Raw genomic sequence first — 21,902 nt, forward strand, 5'->3', positions numbered from 1 at the left:
TTCACAATAAAGGTGCTTATAAAGGCTCTGATGACATTACCAATAGAAGAACCTTAAAAAAAAATATTATGTTACAGCATAAAAATACAAAAAGGTGATTTAGGATTTAATTCTGCAGTACTTAGCACATTCCTACTACTTCTGTTTCCTAGCTGTTGTTAGGTATAAGTGACCCAAAGAGTAATGAACACATGTTATATGCTATTGCATTCCATTCTTCAGTTCTATTAGTCTCTTACCAGTAAAGTTTTTGTGTGAATTTGATTCATGGCTCAAGATCTGGTTGGATTTATTTTCACGTGCCTCATCAACACTCAGTTCATTATTGTTGTCTGGCAGCATATTGCTGGAAGTCTTCTGTGAAGTTTCAAGTTTCTTAGGAAAAACTGTCTTTGTCTGCAAGCTTTCATTCACTGGGAAGACTGACCCATTACTAGTGTCACAAGGGCCGGATGCAGATGTATCTTCTTGTAAATTGTCTATCGTTTTCATTTGTAAAGCTGATGAATAGGTTTCTGAAGGCTTCACAGCAGAAATGTGCTTATCCCCAAATGAATCTGTTGGGATAGCATAATTTCCACTAGTCTTTTTTTTGTTCGATTCCAACAAATCAAGCTCTCCTCTTTCTTTACCATGGTGTAGCTGTGAGCTTTGCAGAAGCCTTTCTTTACTTGTGCTAGATGAAAACCTCACTTGTTTTAGTTTTTCCATTGAAATTTGTGTGCAGTCTTCTGCTTCGTCCACAAGAGAGTTCTTCTCAGAATCTCCTTCAAAAATAGTTGCAGTAGAAAGACCATTCTTCTTCTGAACGTCTAACATATGACTAACACGAACTTCTGAGTCAGTGGAACTTGAACTTGAACTGCGCTTTAGAATGCCCCTGGGAGGTGTACCAGCACCATTAATCCTCTCAGACTGTTTGGTTGGTTTTGGAACAAAGTCTTCTCTTTGTGATACAGAATCTGTTGCTTTGTGAATTAATTTTCTAGCTTTTGGGACAGGACGCTTAACTAATCCCTTTTGTGATTCATCAGTAAGTTCTACAGAAGGCTTCATATGTTTCTTTGTTTCATCATTTTGTAAATTGGATTTAGGTGAGCTCTCTTCTGAGAATGAGAAAATTTCTGTAAGACATATATAAAGAAGAATTCATGAGTTTACACAACATTCGCCTGCATAAACAGAAAGATATGACAGTGCAGGTCTGGGATGCAGTAATTATACTGGTTTATTAAAAGCAACTGCAGTAAAAACACAGGCAGAAATTTAATATACATGTTAAATCTATTTTTCATTTTGATTTGTATGTAATAGAAACTTTTAGCAAATTTAAATCCTGCAGTTATTTCTTATTCTAGAAATTTTAACCACTTGATGATTCCAAAGACAGAGAGCACCCCAAATTTACCATCAGCAATATTCCTGCAAGGCGCAAAGTTTGCAGGAAAGAGCAGCTTTTGAATATGCATACACATCTTCAGGGTCAGAACATAAACAACAATCTACAAAAATGGAAACAGGCTATTTCTACAGTCACATGGAACAAGGTAAAATGCAGAAATAATCTCCTGGCAGGGAGATGAAGGGCTTTTTATTACTACTGTGCAAGTCTTCCTTTTTCCTGTTTGCAAGCTTCGCAACAAAGACAGGAGAGTAATTTCCACATATAACTCTAAATTACAACTTCAAACGACTGTATTGTGATAAATCATCACTCATCAACTTGCTTGCAGACAATACTGCTGGAAAGGGAGGATTTAAAATTAAAATTAAGAAATCAAATTAAAAACATAAAGATCAAAGAGAGCTAGGCTGCTTCTGTTGAGCTCATAGCAATGACTAGAAGGTCATAAAAGGGAGCTATGCCAAATTCAAAGAAATTTTGCTGTCCTCTTAACAGCAATTCTGAAGAAACAGCCCTCTGAGATGAAGTTCTCAGTACTAACTGGAACTGTGGATAAAAGAAAGGAAGCAAAACATATTTATTCATGTAAACAGCCATTTCCTGAGTATATTCAGATGTTTTAGATGAAGTTTGAAATAAACTAGTTGATAACTCCAAGGAGTTAAAGGTAAAACAGGTTTTGATAGCTTTCAAAAAGAAGCAACAAAAGTAAAAATAATTTCCATATAAACCACAAGAAATTCACAGTCATATGCTAAATAAGCATATTTACCCTTCTGTGATAGCTGAGGTACAATGGCTGGTCTGTTTTCTGATTCCCCAAGGTTCATGTCATCACCTGATGCAATGGAATTAAATGGATTTCTTCTTTGCTAAAAAAGGAATGAACACCAAAATTGTAGTCAACTTGTTATATCAGTACAGCCTTCACAAAACAAACACAAGTGCAGTGATTTCCTCTGCCTCACTCACCTGTCAGCAAAGAGTCTGAAAGCATACCTCTTGATTTGAATACATGACAAAAACACTAAACAATATGACTCAAGAACTATCAGAAATGCCAGTGATAGCCTCAACTTGTTCTTCCTGAAGTCACCAACAACAGAGATAAGCTACCACTCAAAGACACTTGAAAATCTCAAGTTGTTGCAAGTTAAATAGTTCTGTGATATTGGAACACAGCAGGACAATCCCTTTTAGTAGCTGAAGAGGCTGGAAACCAGGTCAAGAACACCAACTACAGATGTAGCAGCACTTCAGTGCTGAACTTTTAGTGTCTTTCATTATCTCCCTCCAAAACAAAAAAAAATACTCCTTTTTTCAAACTTATTATCTTTCTTCCTCAAATCTTTAATTATCTTTACCACTGAAGCAAATAACCACATAAAATGTAGAAGATAACTTCTACCATATTCAATATCAGTCATACCCTTACTGATGAGACTGCTGCCTTCATAGGCCTCTCCTCTGGGTTGTCTAACACGGAGGTTATTGGTTTAGAACTGCAAAGGAAAAGTATATAACAATTTCAGAAAACAGACATTGCTTTAGGCCTTTATGAAAAAGCAAAACAAAGATTCATTTATACACAGTCAAACACAACTTCTCGGCACCTGAAGTTTTCTATTTAGCCTGTTGTCATCAGGTTTAGAAGTAAAACTTCTTTCTATAGCAAAGGGGATACTCTTGCTATTTTGTTTCCTTGCAAAAATTTATTTTCTTGTTAGAGAATTCAATCCAACTTCTACATGGCACGACAGAAACCATGGTTTTTTATATGTTTTAGATGTTTGAGCAAGATTTATGTCAATATAGCTACTCTTCAAACAATAACACTGCTGCCATCTCTATCCTTGGCCCACCTTTGTCCTTCTAGGACTGAAATCAAAGAGGAGGAAAGTGCCAAAATGTGATTTAAAAAAACGTTTTGCAAAGTGTCCAGATCAGGAAAAAACAGAGGAATCCCATCACCGTTATAGCAAAGATGTAACATGGCACAGATGACAACACATTCACTCAGCTTATAAGACATTCTTTCAATTAAGATCTATAAATTTTATAGTTTGATAGCATAAGTGAAGTTATTACTTGTGATAGTAAGTATAGTTCAGATATAGCAAAATTAAAACAGCTAGAAGAGACATTGTACCAAGAATTATTTCATCTATTTGCAGAATGATGCAAGGTTTTTTTCCAATCAGATTTTTACTATTTGAGTTTATCTAAACATTTCAGATATGAAAAATCATTTGGTTTTTGAACATGAAAGTTAGATGTGGATTTAAATATGGTCTTCATATAACAAGTACATTCAGTATCTTAATTTTATGTAGAAAATGTTGACATTAACCAACATACACACTTATGATTTTGCAGATGGGGAACTGTGCAAGGCAGGAAAAGTTTGTATTCTCCAGATAGGAAATATGACCTCAGACTGGGAAGGAAAGCAACTCCTTTGATTTTTCAAATATAGATGTATGAAGAGATTCCAATATTGAATATTTCTTTGGTCAATGATCTTTGTTATGAGTGAAAAGACTTTCAGGTGGGAAGCAGCAGAGCAACAAGGTATCTCAGGACAAGAATCATCATCCTGCTCTCATCAAGTTCCAGGTTCTCCTCCTTGTGTGAATAAAGATCTCTCCAGTCAGGTAACTGGTAACAGTCTGCCCTCCTGAGAGGGGAACAACTTTCCCATCTTCTCCAGGATGTAGTACAGTTAACTTCAAAGTTTAGGTGGCAAAAAAAAAACCCTCTAGCAGCCACCCTTGAAAGGCTAGTGGCCTCTGGACTGCTAAGTGTGTCTAAGAAGCGACAGCACTTCCATTTTACAAAAGGAAAACCATCATTATGGGGAAGATAATATGATAGTATTGAGCCGTGTGAACACAAGGGTAGCAAAAAAATACGAGTTGCAATTGGAACTATAAACTTTTTTTATCGCTTCCTTGGTCTTTTGGTTCAATACTACCTTTAAGAAATATATCACCATGCACAGAGACTTAAGGTATGAGCTGATCTTGTAATGGAAACTATCTTGGGTGAAAAATAAACTCTTCTTACTTTTCAACAGTAACTACAGCAGCCTCTGATATGCACACATCATATTAGTAACAGATTACTATTGTTCTTTTTATTCTTTGCTGATGCTAAATAAAAAAAAACTAGTTCTTAAAGAGCTAAATGTTACAACTTCTAATTCCTTTTAAAGAATATCATTCCACATTACTGTTTTTAACCTTAGTTTTAAATAGATTTTTTAAGTCTGAAAATATATATATATATACATAAAGAAACTACAGAAACTGGAGTTTGTGTTCTTGCTTTTATAAAGCACTTGAGCTTATGTTTTTGTTTTTAAGAGCACCTGTGTGCTCCTGCACTTTGTGTCTGGCCTGCACTATCTACTACCAAACAGAACAAACATGATCTTAATTTTTAAGGTCTAGGTCACGAATACTTCAACCCTTCACTCATTTTAAACAAGGAAAACACTGTTATGCACCCTGGGCTGCAAGAAACCAGTAAAACATTCTTCAATGCAGTTTTTCCAGATTAGGAGATAACTTTTGTTTCATTGAACACACACAGTCTCACAATCTTTAATGCAATACTACTTCAAGCTTACTTGAAGTAAATAACTAAAGAGTTGTTAACTTGGTGTTACATACTGAAAAAATGACATCCAGGATCCTATAACTAAGATTCACAACAAAGGGTCTGAAAATCAGTTTGCCCACAACCCATACAGATGAGAAAACTGAACAAACAGTTCCAAGATATGCTGCATTCACAAGGCTAATCTAAGAGTGTATGAGGGCAAACTGATAAATACACACAGATTAAAAAAATTCCACACTTCAATTCAGCAAAACAAAGCACCAAGAACCACAATGAAGGCCCAAACCCCACACAGATTGGAGAGCAACAACCCCACACAGACTGGAGAGCAACCAAGAGGCAACAAGGCAAAGGCAAGAGCAAAGCTGCAGAAAGGGGTTGCAGATTTGCAGGCATTGTAAATACATAGATTTTAAAAATTAGGGCTTTTGTGCAAGTTTTCACCTTGCAGAATTCTAGGACCCACAATTGTCACCTCTTCAGCATAGGCTAAGAATACTTTCTAGATTAGGGAAGAAAACAACAACCAAATCTTAATTTGAAAGATAACCCCCATTTTTTGAGATTCAGTATATAGACAGATGGCATCACTCAACAGAGGCAATATTGACAGTCTGAATCACCCTTTGAAAATTCATTCTGTTCGAGGTTACACCTTCAAAGATACTTCACATACCTGCCTTGTAAAGGTTCTGGTATGCAAGAAAATTATCACAGTGATATAACACTCAAGAAAGAAATAACACATAGAAATAACTCATATTCATTATGGAATTCAGGTATTTGGGGTGTGGGGATAAAGATCACTATGCTGATTTTAAGAATATACTTGTGGTCTGATTTCTGTTCCACCTAGTATAGCAGCACTCTAATTCAACAGCAGTTGAGCTGGCCCCAGGGCTGGATTTCATCCTTAGCAATCTACAAACAGGCCTACCAGAGCTGAACTTTCTTTGCACTCAGTAAGAATTGTTTTGGTTTAAGAACAGGATCCAGAACAAAAGTAGTCTGAGTAATTTGTTATCATATAACTTTTGGCCCCAATTATCAGGTTAGAAGCTGTGTAGTTTAATGCAAAGACTGGAAGCCAGTCCTGGCCCAAAACACACTCTTAGAGGAAAAAGGTAAGAACAGAAAAAAAAATCCCAAACCCCAAAATTCCCACAACCTTATCCTTAAAGCAGCACTTTAAAATGTTTTAAAAGTCCAACTACTTGAACCACGGGTAGGTTTTGGACACCAGAAGCTGTAAACTCCCTTTATGCAATCCTGAGCTCCAGAATGATACTACGTTTGATCCTCTTAGTTCTAGCTATGTTCAGACTATTGCATTGTAAGAGGAAGAGCCAATTAATTCCTTGTGGCTCCGCTATCTTTACAGCCAAATTACATGTTTGTAGACTTTTCCTTCCCGCTCCAACTGCTGAGGTTATTGTTTTCCCACTTTTGTCTTTCCCCTTAATTCCTGCTGGCATTAGAGACAGACTCACAGCCATGACAGACCAGCTTCTTTCAAAGTCCAGTATCAAGAAAACAGAAAGGAAGAGTATTTTAAAAAGGTATAGTGCCTCCTGCAATTTCTCACATGCAATGTTGTGTAGACTAACCTCAGTCGTAGTGAATTAAGGCCACACTGAAATCACAAGCAATGAATTGCACAGTCGTGCCACATTCACTTGCTTCAGCTTTTGACATATTAGAAGCAAATGATCCAAGGCATCCAGTCAAGTATTTATGCAAAGTAAATGTAAGTAAGCATCCAGCCTGCAAATGATAGACCACTTCCAAGGTCCACTTCCAATTGCCTCATAAATCACTGGACTGTGTGAACTTGCTTTAGAGAGAAGATCTTGAGCTATTGGTGAAAGTACAAATACACATGAACAAGGCATGCAGGCTGATTAACTTCTGGTACAATTTGGAGCAAAAGGCAGGAGAGAGTCCCAGACAATAATTATCAAGCTTTGCATGACTGTGATCTGAAATAAGTCATCAAATCACCTCAAGCTGAGGACCACTCTCAAGTTGGTCATATTTCAAATAATTGTCTACATATTCTTAAACCTTGTTATGTATTTTTGAAGAGGCTGTCCTGGCAATTCATGAAATCTATTACACCTTATCAATCACACAGAATTTATGGGGAGCTGTAATGACAAGAATAGCATTATAAGGGTGTACTTCTTTCAAAGTATCATCATTTCTTACTGATGTGCAAGATGACATGCAATATTAAACAGCAGCATGTCTTGTGCTGTTCATAAAGAAATAACTTAATAGTAATCTCCTGAAGGTAACAGCCACACTACATTTAGTAACAACTAACTCTGTCAGCTTGGATTGAGAGGGAAAACAGAGCTCTTTCTTGTGATAAGCAACCTTTATCATCCTTACTGTACAGCTTCATTTTTTGGGATGTCTATAACAAAGCAGTTTATTTGACCTTTTTCAGCCCAATGGGGTCAAGACAAACACTTCTGAGTTCATTGAAAGTCATAAAGGGTAAGAAAGACCAGTAACACAAACCAGAGTTGTTAAGACTTACACCAACCTTTGGTGTCATTCATTGTGAATGCGTATGCCCAGTTTGCAGACCATGGAAGTGAAAGACTCAATTGCTACTAGGTACTGTACAAATGCATAGTAGGAGACAAGCTTTACTGCAAAGAAAAAACAGATGAAGTACAGAGAAGGACTTAGAAGACAGACAAGAAAGTGAAAGGTTACAGAGCTGATCAATGGCACAACCCCAAGTAAAACAGTCACGATAAAAAGTAACTCTGGCTCTTACCTCACTCTGTTCTCTAAAAGCACAAACAATAGTTATCTGGGTTACACCCTGCTTCTTGTTTCCTCAATGGTGTTGAGGAATCTGGCCACATAAAGACATTTCACTTCCACCTGCTGTCACCCTAGCTCTTTCAGTAGTTTTCTTCTCAAATGCAGGCTTTTGGAAGGTTTTTCAAACAGCCAGTGGATTACACGTAGGTATTTTAAAGTCTGAGACAGACAAGTCTGTCTCAGAAATCAACTCAGGCTATTTCAAAACAAAATAAAGCTGTTTGGGATGTTTACAGACTTGAAATATACTGATTTAATGTCAAATCTTTCGTAATTCAGAAACTACTTATCATCTAGCCCTCTTTACAACTATAGTAATTCAGGCATATCCAAGCTGACTATCTTATCTCATATGGAGAAGCTATGAAAGGAAGCTTCTCCATTCCAGAAAGACATTTACTTTTCTTGGTAGAATCTGATCCATTTTTCTGCAAATATCTAAATATTCTATCTCCTTCCACCTGAAATATGTTTGGTCCTCTTAAGAAATCTCAGAGGTCTTAAACTATTGTACCCAAAAATCTGGAAAATTCTAAACAACATTTTCTATGTCTCTGATTCTTCATGTGATATGAAGTGTTCGAAGCATGTGTGGATGTGGCACTTGGGGACATGGTTTAGTGGTGGACTTGGCAGTGCTGGGTAAATGGTTGGATTTGATGATCTTACAGTTCTTTTCTAACCTAAACAATGCTATGATCCAAATTTAAAATTCAGGCTGAATCGGTAGTCTTGTCTCATTAAGTGACTGAATGAAGAGGTGCAAAGGTTGTTGTTCTCCTATTACTAACTGCAGAGGACTGACCATGGCCAGCCATTCTAACTAGAAAATCCTAGCCTCACTTCAAGGAACCAAATAAAATTGTGACATGAGAACGTCACAGCACCAAGCCTGACAGAGTTCAAGAAATGTTTGTACAATGCTCTCGGGCACAGGGTGTGACTCTTGGGGATGATCCTGTGCAGGGCCAGGAGTCGGACTCAATGATCCTTGTGGGTCCCTTCCCACTCAGTATATTCTGTGATTCTGTGGGACCATTCTATACTCCATTCACATTTTTTCTGAGAAAAGGCAATATGAAGATTGTTCTACATTTGAACATAGAACAATTAACAATGCATGATTATGTGCCTTTCACATGCAGAGATTTCTTGGACAATTCTCAGGAAACATTTAATGATCTTTGAAATAAGAGATAAGTGCAATATTTTGGGTGGAACTTACAGCTCACAAGTTTCACTAGTCCAGATATATACATACTAGGAGCAATTAGACAGCTTACCTTGAACTAATTTTCAGTTGTTGTTGTTGTTCTTCTTGATGTTCCACAATGCCATGTAAATCTGGTGGCACAAAGACTTCTTTATTAACATTGCTCACCCAGCTGGTCTTTGGTTTGCTCATTTTGTTCTGACTCACTTCAGCTAAAATATGAAGCAAGAATATTGTTGTCTCCCATATGTTCATACAGGATTTCTTAAGAAGCAAGTACAAGTATCTGCATTTAGTCTTACAGCTATTCTAAAGTCTGCTATACTGGAATTGTTTTCAGAAGCAGATCTTGTGCCTTCTGAAGACTATTTTTTTAATGCTACTAGAATACTCAAATACTATTCTGAATACTTCACTCTACTGTTCCAGATATATCTGTTGATCCTGTAGTTCTTGCAGCTAGATAGATATAAAAAATTCAGCCTCAGTGTCCTGAGGAAACCAAAATTATTAAACCATAGAAAAATGAAAATGTGCTGAAGTACAGTTAGTCAAGTCAGTTATTCCCTTTCTACAGCAGTAAATTAGAAGTTGGTCATAACTCACTTAAGCAGAAGGTTAATCCTTTATGGACAGAATTACCACAAGAAGTTAAAAAGTTAAGTATAAACCAACCAAACAAACAAAAAGCTCCACCTCATTCAGCAAATACAAATACATTTGCATTTCTTTTGAGGGTGGGACAGAATCCTATTCTGATAGCCACTTTCAGAGTAAAAACATTATATTGTTTCCTCTACTGTTTTTTGCACTTCTCCAAAAGCTTAGAAGAAAAGAACTTCTTAGTGTACAAAAATAAGCAAGATTTTTATTCTCACTTTTACTGTCTGTAAATGCAAGGAAAAATATCTTGCCATCTCATGAGTCATTTAAACCAAGCAATTGCACAGAGTTCCTAATGTACCAATATTCCTCTTTGTTCAAGTAATAAGATTGGGATTAATTAACCTACCTTTAATATATTATGGATTTAAGTAGTTTCCTTTAAGCTGTAAGTTACTGTGAAATTCAGCTAGAATTTTACAGCTGATTTCCATGACCTTCAAGTCCAAAACCAGCCAAAATCACAAAGATACCACACTAATCACCAATGATTTTTTTTTTTTGCATTCTTTTCTGCTTCAGGCCTTCTCGTGTTAGCTTAAAAACTCAGAGCACTAACTTCAAACTGACTAAACTGACATTATTCAAACTCCTCTCTGAAAACAAGGCTAACTTGTATTTATAAAACCTATAAAAAGCAGCAAGCTATAGTCCAGCCACAGTATTGAGAGAAGGATCTTATTTGCTTCACTAGCATGTAGCAAAATCCCTCAATAGAACCTATAAAACCAAATAACACAAATATCAGTACAACCTGGTAAGTATGATGTAAGCCTTGTCCTTCTAAATCAAAAGGACTTAGTAGAATTAGAGGAGATTAGGAGGGGATGGAGGTCAATTTTTCAAAGAAAAAAAAAAATCACTTTCTGTACAAAAAATAGACCAGAACTCTTTAGATTAAAAAGTCAGATGCTAAGAGATTTATAATGGAGGTCTATAAAATCCTGTATACAACATATTGTATATGTTTTGGTGACTATAGATTGACTGTTCACTCTCTCTCCCAGAGATAAAGTTCATGGTGACCAGGGCACTCACCATGACGTGGGCATTCTGGGTGCATTTAAAGTTCATGTGAACACAGGATGCCAGTTCTAGCTGCCAGAGTTTCCAGCACATATATTTCAGTTAGTTATAACCCCTATCTCTAGCTTGTGGTGCCTACCATTAAGCCTCCAAGGTCTCAAACTAAGCACCCAGAATCTTGCAAATCCATGTTAAAGAGCAATTTCCTCAATCTCTGATTCTTTGCATGTTCCTAAGTAGCTCCCAGGGCCTCAGAAATGGAAATGAGAATGAGTCTAGAAGTGCAGAGAGCTTTTAATATACAGCATTTGGGGAGAGGAAAGTTTACGCTGTAAATTACTTGGGAAGTCTTTTTTTTCATCACTTTCTGCTTGTAGAGATACCAATATTCTTCTTGGATTTCACAGAGAAGTGTTGGAGGTTAGCTAAGTAAGAACCAGCCTTTCCAAAACAAAATACAAGACAAATGCTTACCAACAGTGGCAGGCTTCCGGCGCATGGAAGCCCTAATAATGTCTGCTCCATGTATCTTATCTCTGTGCCTCTTTGACTTCGCTTCATAAAACCACTGCCCACTCATATTCTTTAGCTGAACATCGTCTTTGACTTTTTCTGGTAGATGCCTGAGGAGGACAAAAATTGGATAAATTAGATATACACACAAAATGTATTTATGTGAACAGAATAAAACTCAGAGTTGTTTGTTTGTTTTGGAGAGCTGGGTTGTGTTTTGTTTGTTGAACTTTTTAAATGCTGTCTCAGCATGCTACTTCCATCTTTTTACCTGTTACTTTCCTTATTTATTTATGAAGGATTATAGTGATCTGGACAGGGGACAGCCTCAGCCTTGTTCCTTCAACCGATGCTCTGAGGGTAACTCTTTAAATATAAAAAGTTTCACCATGAGAAACACTCAAGCAGAGACAGCTCTGGAGAAGTCTCCAGTAACTGCAGATCTTGACTTACTGCCTTCAAAGGCCAGTTTTCTAAGATTAAAACTAAGATAAGCTAGCAGAACAACATAAGTAGTCTGTACCAAAATTAAGAGCATGGCTACTTTGGGGCTCAGAAGATGCATCTTCAGGGTTTTCACGGGGCACTGCTTTTACACACACTCCAAATGTGGTCTGGAAGCATGATACCATTTTTTCCGTAAGTTAAACAAACCCTTATATGAATACAATGAGTTACAAAGGAAGACATCATGCCATGGAAATAACAACAAAATAAGTTTCTGCCATTTATTAATCTACATATATCCATCAGGTGAACTGCAGCCATTTTAAATATTATTTTTAATAATTTGATTTCAGACTTCAGGGTCACCCTGCTTTTATGCTTGAACAGAATAAGGAGTTGCTGTGTCCAATCTGAAAGCTTGTTTTCTTTCCTTGTTAGGCGTGTATCATATTAGGCATATGCTTATACATGGCCTGGAGACTAACCTGCAGACCTGGAAAGTTACTACACAGATTTAGACAGTGCTTAAACAAAAAAACTGAAGTCAAGCTTCATCTTCCCGCTTCATTTATGCCCTTTCCTTAAGCAAAACAAGCTAATAACAGAGCCTAAGGGAGAAACCAAAACAACTCCAGTTACTTAGGGCTTTCAGGCTAAACAAAATTCCCATTGCTGTGGGACAGTACTGTCTTCCACAGGCCTGGTGGACAACCATGAACAGTTTGTGTTGGAAGGGACCTTTAAAGATCATCTAGCCCAATCCCAAAGAGGTTCATGACAGTTTTACATTTCTCAGGAGTTTAGGAAACAACTTCTAGTGCAATCAAGTAACTATGCTGACAATTCTTCTATTATAGGTTGCAGATTTCACTGTCAAATACAGACATTCACAGCAGAGAAACAACACTAAGCCAGTCCCTTACAGTAAGATAGACCATCCTCACCTGTCACTCAACTACTCCATCTTTGTATAGCCAGAAATAAAAAGCCTAATTTGAATGCATCAGCTATATTAGAATTTGAACTTAAACTTCTTTTTGAAAGCAGTGTCAAAAGTTAGTCCCTCCAGGCATGTAAACAACTTCTGTCTCAAATCACCTACATACAGCTGAGGCTGCCAGGAGTTGAGGTCACCACTACCAGTTTTAATGCCAAGATTCAACAGTCCATAGAATTACTGGACTATTTAAAATTTGTCCCTCCCTCTTGCTTATAGCTCCATGCCTCTTTAAGAGCCAAAATATGCACTTCTCTTATGCTGCAGGTCTTTTAAGTTGGAGCAGGAACACAGCAATAGCTTCACTGTCCTCAAGCAAATAAATTACTCAGGTGTGAGCCAACTCCTCATTGCTCAGACAGTTTATGAATACAGCCAGCAGGAATAGTGGAAATATGGAAGGCCAGAACTTTTTACACAGATGACTGCATCTCCCTTTCACCTTCTTTCCCACTTGTTATTACTCTTCTCAGAACAGATGCCCCTTAGGGCGAGAGACTGGCTTTTCAGCTCTTTGTACAGCCTGCAGGGCAGCAGAGCTCTGACCACAGCTAGTGCTTCAGGGCGCTATGACAACATATGCCAAGGGAGGTTCTCTAATGGGAAGGTACTGAGTCACAAGACAAGTATTCGATGTCCTCACCCTGTTTGATTCAACCCTTTCACCCTACACATGCTGCTCACCCCTTTCCTCTTTGTATTCAGCCACTGAAACTAGGGTGTGGTTGGAGGCCTTTCCAAGTCAGCTCAGACCAGATCAAGCTCAGCTCCACTGCAGAAGTGGGCAGGATCACAGGCCTCTCACCTGTCTCAGCATACTTACCTGCTTGTTGGACTCTCAGATCTATGACTGACTACATAACACAAGCAGACAGAGACAGAGGCATGGATTTGTCATAGCTCTAGACTCACTAAATATCACCCATGGCCCATGCAGCTGTCATTTTTGCTAAAATGAGTGTCAAGCACTTTGCTCCCACCACTGCTTGCTGCCTATGAAAGTTAGGGTACCTTAACTCCACCAGCTCAACAGACATTCTAGACTTTAGGAGATAACTGTGCTTGCTAGCAGAGGTATAAATGTGCTCTCAATTTACACAGCACTTCCTTTACAAATGACCTTCTGCCTGACGGGGCTTGTATGGTAGGAACAGATAGATATTCACAGCAGCTGACTTCCAAACAACTTTTGCCTTCTCACCTTGAAGCTTGGCTTACTTGTCTCTTTCAAAAGAAGTATTTAGCCTCTCAGTCCCATCTTTTGAGGAACTAAGAGCAACATCAGTATTAAAGCTATTCCCGGGCATTCCCCAGCCACAAACAAAGAAACAATTCCATTATCAGAAAGACAATTAGCTCTAGGTCTTGGCAGGGAAAAAGTTTTTAAGCCACCTGCGTTCACCAATATATCGTAATCTTGTAACCCCAGCAGCTGTTTTTGAGACAAATGGGAATTTTTACAACGCTAGTTGAATTCTCAAGGTTTACTACAAGCAGGCCTTAGCAGTAATATCAAACTGCTTACACTGTGTGGGCCTGTTTCACAGTTAGGAATTAGATTTAGATTGTTGTTTACCTTGTGGAGAAATCAGACTGCAGCCATGGTTTTCCATGGTTTCCATGCCTCCTAGCACACCACAAGAGGATTAGAAGCCAACAGTTGATTCTATGCCAGCTCCCCAGTTAACAGAAAGGCTAACCAAGTTGTCATTACATTTTTCTCTTGGTGATCAAAGAACTACTAGGCATCCAGATTAAGATTCAGATTGCAGGCTTACTTGCCAAGTTTGCAATTAGGAGAAAATGCAGTAACAGCTTTACGTATGATGTGAGTGGTCTGTTAAAACACCAGTTAGCCTATACTGCACTTTTCAGAGTGAAACAGCGTAAAGTCATAACAAAGCTAGTGCCCATTTCTCCTCTAGGAACATAAAACTCAAGAAAATAAAGGTACATAGTTAGAAGGAATTCACTCCAAAATCCTCTTTTAAAATAAGCCTGAGTTTCCCATTACTTATTATACTTTTTCCACTGTGCCAAGGTGAAACCTGTTTTATGGCAAGACGGCGAATTCTTCATCCCTCCTAGGGCATTAAGTACATGTAGAATTACACTGAATGGGCATACAAAGCAACTGCCCAGCACACTGCAGGCAAATAGAAAATCCATGCATGGATGAATTGGGTTGTTTCTCTCCACCTCTGGAACATCTGATAACGGACAGATTTTCCTACCTTACAGTGATATCATGTGATTTATTTGAAAGAAGGTTGTTGCTGAATTGAAGTGCCATCTCTGGCAGTGGCAAATGCCCAAATGGGAGCTGCTTTATCTTATGTAAACATAACACAATACTAAGAAATGGAAGGAAACCAAGTATGGGCAGCAGGCAAACTTTGGGAGAGTACTCCAGGTTCTTCACAATGGGATGGAGTTCTTTTTCCTTCAGCAGATCTGCCTAGCTGGAAAGAAGTCAGTCAGCTAAGGGTACAACTATGAGATGTCCCTGATTTGGCTGAAGGCAATCTCCAAGCCAGCATACTAATGTGTATGCTTTGACCTTCAGCACGTTATACCTACTAAAAAGTAAGCCCATTAAAAGTTAATCAGAAGTCCCTGGTAAACCACTAGAGGCAAGTAAATTATTTCAGAACTAGTTATAAAAAAAGGCTTGAGTTTCAATTAATAACAATTAATTTGTACTTCTCTTATAACAATACATCTGAGCAGTGTGTGAGAGCAGATTCTGCTTGACAAGAGGAGTTGCAAAGATGTCTCACTTTGTATTTTCAGCAAAAGAGTTCAAGCCATCTAATTCTTAGTCTCTTACAATAAATCAACCAATCAATCAATAAATCAATCAATTACATTATTTTTTATCACTAAACGGTAGCATTATTTTCAGATTAAAAACATTTTCTCACATTATAAACAAGCTACTTGTTGACACAAGCTTATGACCTAAAAATAGAATTAATATGCCACAAAGAGAGTTTAGGTGGGATTTTTTTCATGTTTTTAAAATCAGCTCCACAAGAATTGTAGGGTGTATTTACTTATTAGTTGCACTTATTTACTACCAGACTAATTTGAATTCCTGGAGGCTTAAGGATAACCTCAGTATCCTGACAAGAACCTCAGAATCATGTTGCAAAAGGTGATGATCTGACAAGATCTTGTCATATCCTTAAGCCCTAAATTTAGAGAAAGTTGTTATTTGTGGCATCCCCAATCCTAAGTAAGCTTTCAAAAAAATTCAGTTTGAGTCAGAAAGCGTGTTGGTCAGCCTAAGACACCTCAGCTAACTCAAAGTTCACTGGTCAGGACAGAATGCAGAGCCCATACAAACATATCACGCTCTTGCCTTGCCTCTAAGCCACACCTCTTTAACATGTTATTTTTCCATTTACAGATGTTCAGACTTTTATCATGAAGTAGTGCAAATGATATAGAAAGGATTTTGCAAAAAAAAGGAGCAGAGAACTCATAAAATGAACATTTCTACAGAGTTCACCTTTGGATAGAGTACCTAAGTGTTGTATGGCAACGACAGCAATTCAAAATTCTGAAGTTATAATCAGTGCTTCATTACCTAACTATGCAGACACTACCAAGCTACCACAGTCGTCTGAGTGAGTACTGAGGACACATTTGGAAAATTTCTAGAACATTTGGAAGAAATAATTGGAGGAAGAGTAGGAAAAATGTGCAATTATTTTCAAAAATAAGGTTAGCTTCGATAGCAGCTCTATCTTCAGTCAATCTTTTAAACTTCATCTCACACCCATGTTCAAAGAGCCTTGCCTGTGTTAAGCACACCCTCAAAACTGTTCCATCTAACAGAAAAGTATTTTATGAAGATTTTTAAGAATGTATTCTGGTGACAGTCACTGAATGTCATTTGCACACTTCAGTGGTAAGTCTGGTTACTCCAATACCAATATTAAGCTCACTTTCATACCTTAAATATATCTTATCACACAAAAAAGCACCTTCCTTCTAATAGAGTATGATATAAGGAATATTGCCTCAAAAAGTAAATGAAGAGGATATCTCTTAAAGTTGACCAGAACCTAAAAAGCATTTACAGTAGTTTCAACAGCCACTCACTCCCAGCAGAACCAGATCCCTGAAGCTTTCTCTTTTTTTGCAATGCCACACCAATGTATATATCAAAGGGGTTTGGCACACAGCAGTCACCACCCATCCACCACACAAACATATCAGAATTTCCCCTATCATTAACCTCCTTCAGTTTACACAGGGAGCAAACAATCCCAAGCACAGGCCACAAGAGCACTGCCAGGAGGTTCTGCAGGGAAGGGCTGACAGCCATAGCAGAGATCCCTGTCAGAGACAACCACAACAGCTTTCTGCTTCAGACATGCTGGTGCCAGGGGCCAGCCACTCCACCACAGAAGAGTCACCCAACCACACTCCACAACTTCCCAGACAGATATATTTCTACTCACATTACTGCCTCCAGAAAGGGCTCAAAATTATTTTAAATTTGAAGCACACATCATGAAAAGAGTCCTTAGGGGCTATGCTGATGGTACTGCCAGCAAATTCAGTTATGCACTTAGCCCACTCACTTGTTCAATGCTGGAGCAGGGCATATCATAGATTCCTGGACAGGAATGAGGACAACAACAACAAAATAAATAAGTTGGTAATATGCTGAAGAACAGCTTCTAGTCTTGTCAAGCTGTCACTTGACTCTCCCATGTTAAACCTTTTCCCCCTTCCCCAGCAACACTGCCACTCAGTGCCTGATAGCAGCTCCTGGAGTAGTGAAGCAAAGAGAGGCATCTTCTTTCGCTAGGAATAAAAAAGGATGCAATGTCTTTTGCTTTCGTTGCATCACACCTGCTTGTCATCTGAGATTTCTTCATCAGCCCTTTGCCAGTGAGAAGAAAATACAAATATCCCCTCTCCTTTGAGACAAGCCTCAGCAGAGGTGAGAAAGGAAGCAAGCATGCTGTTCCCAAAGCAGTGCTGTTCTAAACCTATAATCTTGATTCAGCCCAACACAAGAGGAGCTGCAGAATGGAGCAAATACCTTTTACAGTACTCAACAGGCCAAGAATTAAAGCAGACTGCCTTAAGGAGGCTGCAGACCAGCCTAATCAGTGCAGTTTTACTACAGATTAGCAATACTGGGAACTGTTAGCAGGGAAGTGACTCTATCAGGTGACTTGTAAAATTCCACTAGGAAGTTGCTCAAAGAGGATTTTGTCATGTTACCAGTTTGTCCACGCTCCAGGAACATGGCCCAGATTATAAGAATACCCTTCAAACCTCAGAATTTCTTCTAGAGGAAAAAAAAAGAATCACATTAAAAGACTTCCATTATATACACATACAAAAACCACTTTGTCAGAGTGTGATGTTTGAATGATGACAGTTGATCCCAGCTCTTGGATCAAGATCCCAGGTGTGCAAGGTTGCAGAATCCAAACTAAAATACTGCATCTCTTTGGCTGGAGATATAATTCAAGTAGTGTTTTAATATATAAGATATAAAAAGCAAGTTCCATGTGCCAAAACTAAGCAGAAAAATCCATTTCACGTATAAGCTTCCAGCTTCTCAGAAGTTATAATATTCAGAAACCAGAAGAGACATTTTATTGACAAAACAAACGTGCTGATTACAGGCTGCTACAACCTGCAGTCTCTTGCATTTTCCACCACACCCTCTTGAACTAGAACTACAAATGGCAAAAGTGAAGTTACATGGACAAAAATACTTGTTGACAGTCCTTTCAGGCCACTACTAAGACTGGCTTCTTTGAATTTCTGTTCCAAGATGGGTTTCTTTCCCCAAATGCTGTTTTCAAACTCACATCTACAATTACTTTGCCTGAACACTTTCAGATCTGGCACTGATGTAACATTCCAAGACTAAACCCAGTGTTTTTCTACATAAAGTAAATAAAATGCCAGTTCTGTTACAGGAAAGTCAGTTCACTTTTTTTAAAAGCAGAAGACAAAACTCTGTGGTAAAAACATCGCCTCAGGTTGCATTAAGATGGGGTGGGAGGGCAGGGGTGAACATTGCCTGTAGTGATTTTTCCCTCAGCCTTCAGTAAAACAAATGCCTTGAGAGGAGAAGCTTTTTTAACCAGGAGAAGCTATTTACCCTTTATTGCTCTTACACTAAAAGAAGCAAGAAGAATAACTCTACGAAATGATGACCACATGCTGATAAAACAACTTCAAGGCTACACAAACATATGCAGCAAAATGAATAATGCTCTTAGGGCAACTGGCAGACTGCTGTTTCCTTTGCAGGGTATAGGGTATGCCTACACAGAGGCCATTTGTCAAAATAACCTTTCTCACCAGAAGAGAAGCATCAGAGATGCATCATGGTTGGAATAATTTCAAAACATTTAAATTGGAAATAGAGGACTTAATGAAGAACATCACAGCGAGAAGGAACCTTAGACAAGACTACCAAATCAGTGAGAGAAAATCCTACCTTCACTGAGACCTGTAAACATTTATTTGTGTTATAGCACTTTGAGTTTTCTGCACCTCAGGCTCCCTTTCTCATTATATGTTCACTTATTATTTGATGTACCTTGTAATAGACAATTTCCTTCACACTGAAAAAAAAAAAGAGAGCTGACTACTAAAATCCTCACTCTTTAGGAGGCAGCTATCAGCTGAAGCAACTATTTGACTGATATTTATGCCTGTGTAGATTACTTTTTCAAAGTCATATGGGCAATGCTGCTTTCCTTGCATGCATTTCTAGTCATAGCAGTTACCAATAGTAGCTCCAGGAAAACCTCCTAGCACAAAAAACACTCCAGAATAACAATATATTGCTCTATCTGTGACACCACAGAGAAAATTAGGAGAATTTTTATGCAAAGACTTCTCTTGGTAGTGGGGCATAGTGTTGATACTTCTTCTGGACTGCAGCTCCAATATATTGCACCTCATGTATCTGAGGTATAACTTTAGCATTCAGACATATTGCTGACTACAACCATACTTTTTGTTTATTTGGGGTGCTACTGCTCCTTTTGAATCAAGTCCCTTTGCTTATCATGCATTAGTTCATTTTGCAGTGGTTTTGACACTTGCAAATTGAATTGTCTTCTGAGGAAACCAAGGCAGATGTGTATCCAGGCAGATGTATACCAGGTGTTCTTGGCTCCTTAGGGAATTGTAAGGGTCTGAAACAATTCTGGTCAGTCATTTGTGTGGTAGAGGCATTTAATCCAGAGACTACACTAAATCTAGTCCAGAGTAAAAAAATCTCCAAATCACATATACTGTGGAATACGGGGCCCTTAGCAAAAATTGTTCTAACCTGCTCCTGAATAACTCAGTGTATGAACAATGTAGGTCTTCCCAGGACAACCCAGAGTGCTGGATTCCTTACCTGACTCGCTCTTCTTCAGCTCTTTTAAGTTCTGCATCCCGTTGCAGCACCTTCATTATTGCCTCTTGTTCCTCCTCTGTTAGAAAGCTCAGGTCAATCATCTTGTTGTGCGTGTAGGGGCTGGTAAATCCTGCTGAGGATAGCCTTGCAGCCTGCTTTAAAGTTAGAGAAGAAAAGTCTTTTTCAGCAGGCACTGAGAAAGCTGGACTGGGTTATACTCAGTGTTTTAGAAAGTCCCAAATGTTGCTTTCTTGCAGTACAGTGTATGTGTGCTTCCCTAGAAGAGAGGCTTTTGGGAAAGTGTTGCATTCCTGCTTGCCATAATAATGATGTCTTCTCAGCTGGTCCTCTCAGCTCTGCTTCCTGAAGTAACAGTTCATTGACCCAGCATATCCAGTGTTTGAGAACAAAGAAAACACATCCCCTAAAAAAGAGACAAGGAAGAACAAGTTGTAATATCAGGGATCAGGGAAGTAGATTATGTATGCATTTTTAATTAAAAGAAACAAGTTTTTCAGTGTGATTAAACTACTTTATGAAGTTCAAATGGTCACTTCAAGTCAAACCTGTTTTACAGGCCTCTTGAACAAGGTGGCCATGAAAATATATTCCTTCCCAGTATGGCAACTCACACCCTAAAACACAAAATCAAGTGTCCTTCAAATGGCACATTTTAAAATAACTGCATTTTAAGCTGTCCTTTAAGTTAGCAGAACAATTTGGAGGTGGGGGAAGGGGGAAAACCAAAACAAAACAAGTCAAGAGCACTTATCACATTAATTTAAAGTCACAAAAAAAAAAAAAAAGACCAATCACTGTCCTACAGAACATACACAATAAATGCAAAATAATTTCTCTATAACCATCATGAGTATGTGGAATTACAAGTCATGTAGTCACATGAACCTCATTGCTTTGTATGAACCAAACTGCATTTGCAAGCAGTAATTTGAAATACTGTTCTGCCTCTGTTTTATAGGCCATGGTTCCAGAGGACTATTCACTTGCAAGGCAATTCCAACTGTCAAAGACAAAAATGTCTTCCTCAAAAAAATCTCAGAGAAATTAAGGACGTGGGGTGGGGGAGAGGAGTCAGTTGTGTCTGGGGTAGGTTGTCTTAATGCCTCAACATTACAGAACCATGGGTGTAATAAAGCCAGAGAAAAAATAAATAGCTTGAATTTAATGTAAGTCTCAGAAGCATCCCTAGTGCCAAACCTGGTGAGAGACAGAAGAGAAGAGGTGTTTTTACTGGACAGGTCTCTGCATTAGGCAGCTCAATTGCAGCCCTTCAGGGTTGTGGGTGTATTCCTTGGGCCCTTGTGGACTGACACTGTCATCTGGCAGACAGGATGCTGACATCATATCAAGCACTAAAATCAGGCACAAGTCCTTATGCTTGCTCCCCTGGGCTACAGATGCCAACCAGGTGATTAAAACAAGATATTGGCAGTGGTAGCACTCAAAAGGAAACTTAATTTCTAAAAATAATGGCATTTCTTGCATATCTGGAAGGCAGCTGCAGCCATGTTTATGATTATCCCCCCAACAATTCCAACACCAAACCACCTTGTGCATGTGGTCATGTTCGGCTGCCATATTTTTCTCCATGATTCTCATTGTGATTTTGTTCCATAAGGTTGATGTAACAGTATCTCTAAGAACCTGCCTTCTGTAACTTCATTTACATTTAGAAAATGACGGTTTTATAATTAGACAAAAGTGAAAAGTGCTTACTGTAGGGCTACCGACGAACATAGCAATCCTAAATTTG

At 38.3% G+C, this 21,902-nt stretch overlaps 1 protein-coding gene across 1 annotated transcript in view; it reads right to left on the reverse strand.

Annotated features, from left to right (window-relative positions):
- SYTL2 (synaptotagmin like 2) overlaps window positions 1-21,902 on the reverse strand; it is a 52,521-nt gene that overhangs the window by 18,064 nt on the left and 12,555 nt on the right. Inside the window, 6 exon segments of the mRNA XM_032678263.1 lie at window positions 240-1,124; window positions 2,178-2,277; window positions 2,835-2,907; window positions 9,154-9,295; window positions 11,247-11,395; window positions 20,129-20,552. Of these exon segments, the coding sequence (XP_032534154.1) occupies window positions 240-1,124; window positions 2,178-2,277; window positions 2,835-2,907; window positions 9,154-9,295; window positions 11,247-11,395; window positions 20,129-20,229 (1,450 nt within the window). The 5' untranslated portion in view covers window positions 20,230-20,552.

This window comes from Chiroxiphia lanceolata, chromosome 2 (genome assembly GCF_009829145.1).
Source record: "Chiroxiphia lanceolata isolate bChiLan1 chromosome 2, bChiLan1.pri, whole genome shotgun sequence".
Lineage (NCBI taxonomy): Eukaryota > Metazoa > Chordata > Aves > Passeriformes > Pipridae > Chiroxiphia > Chiroxiphia lanceolata.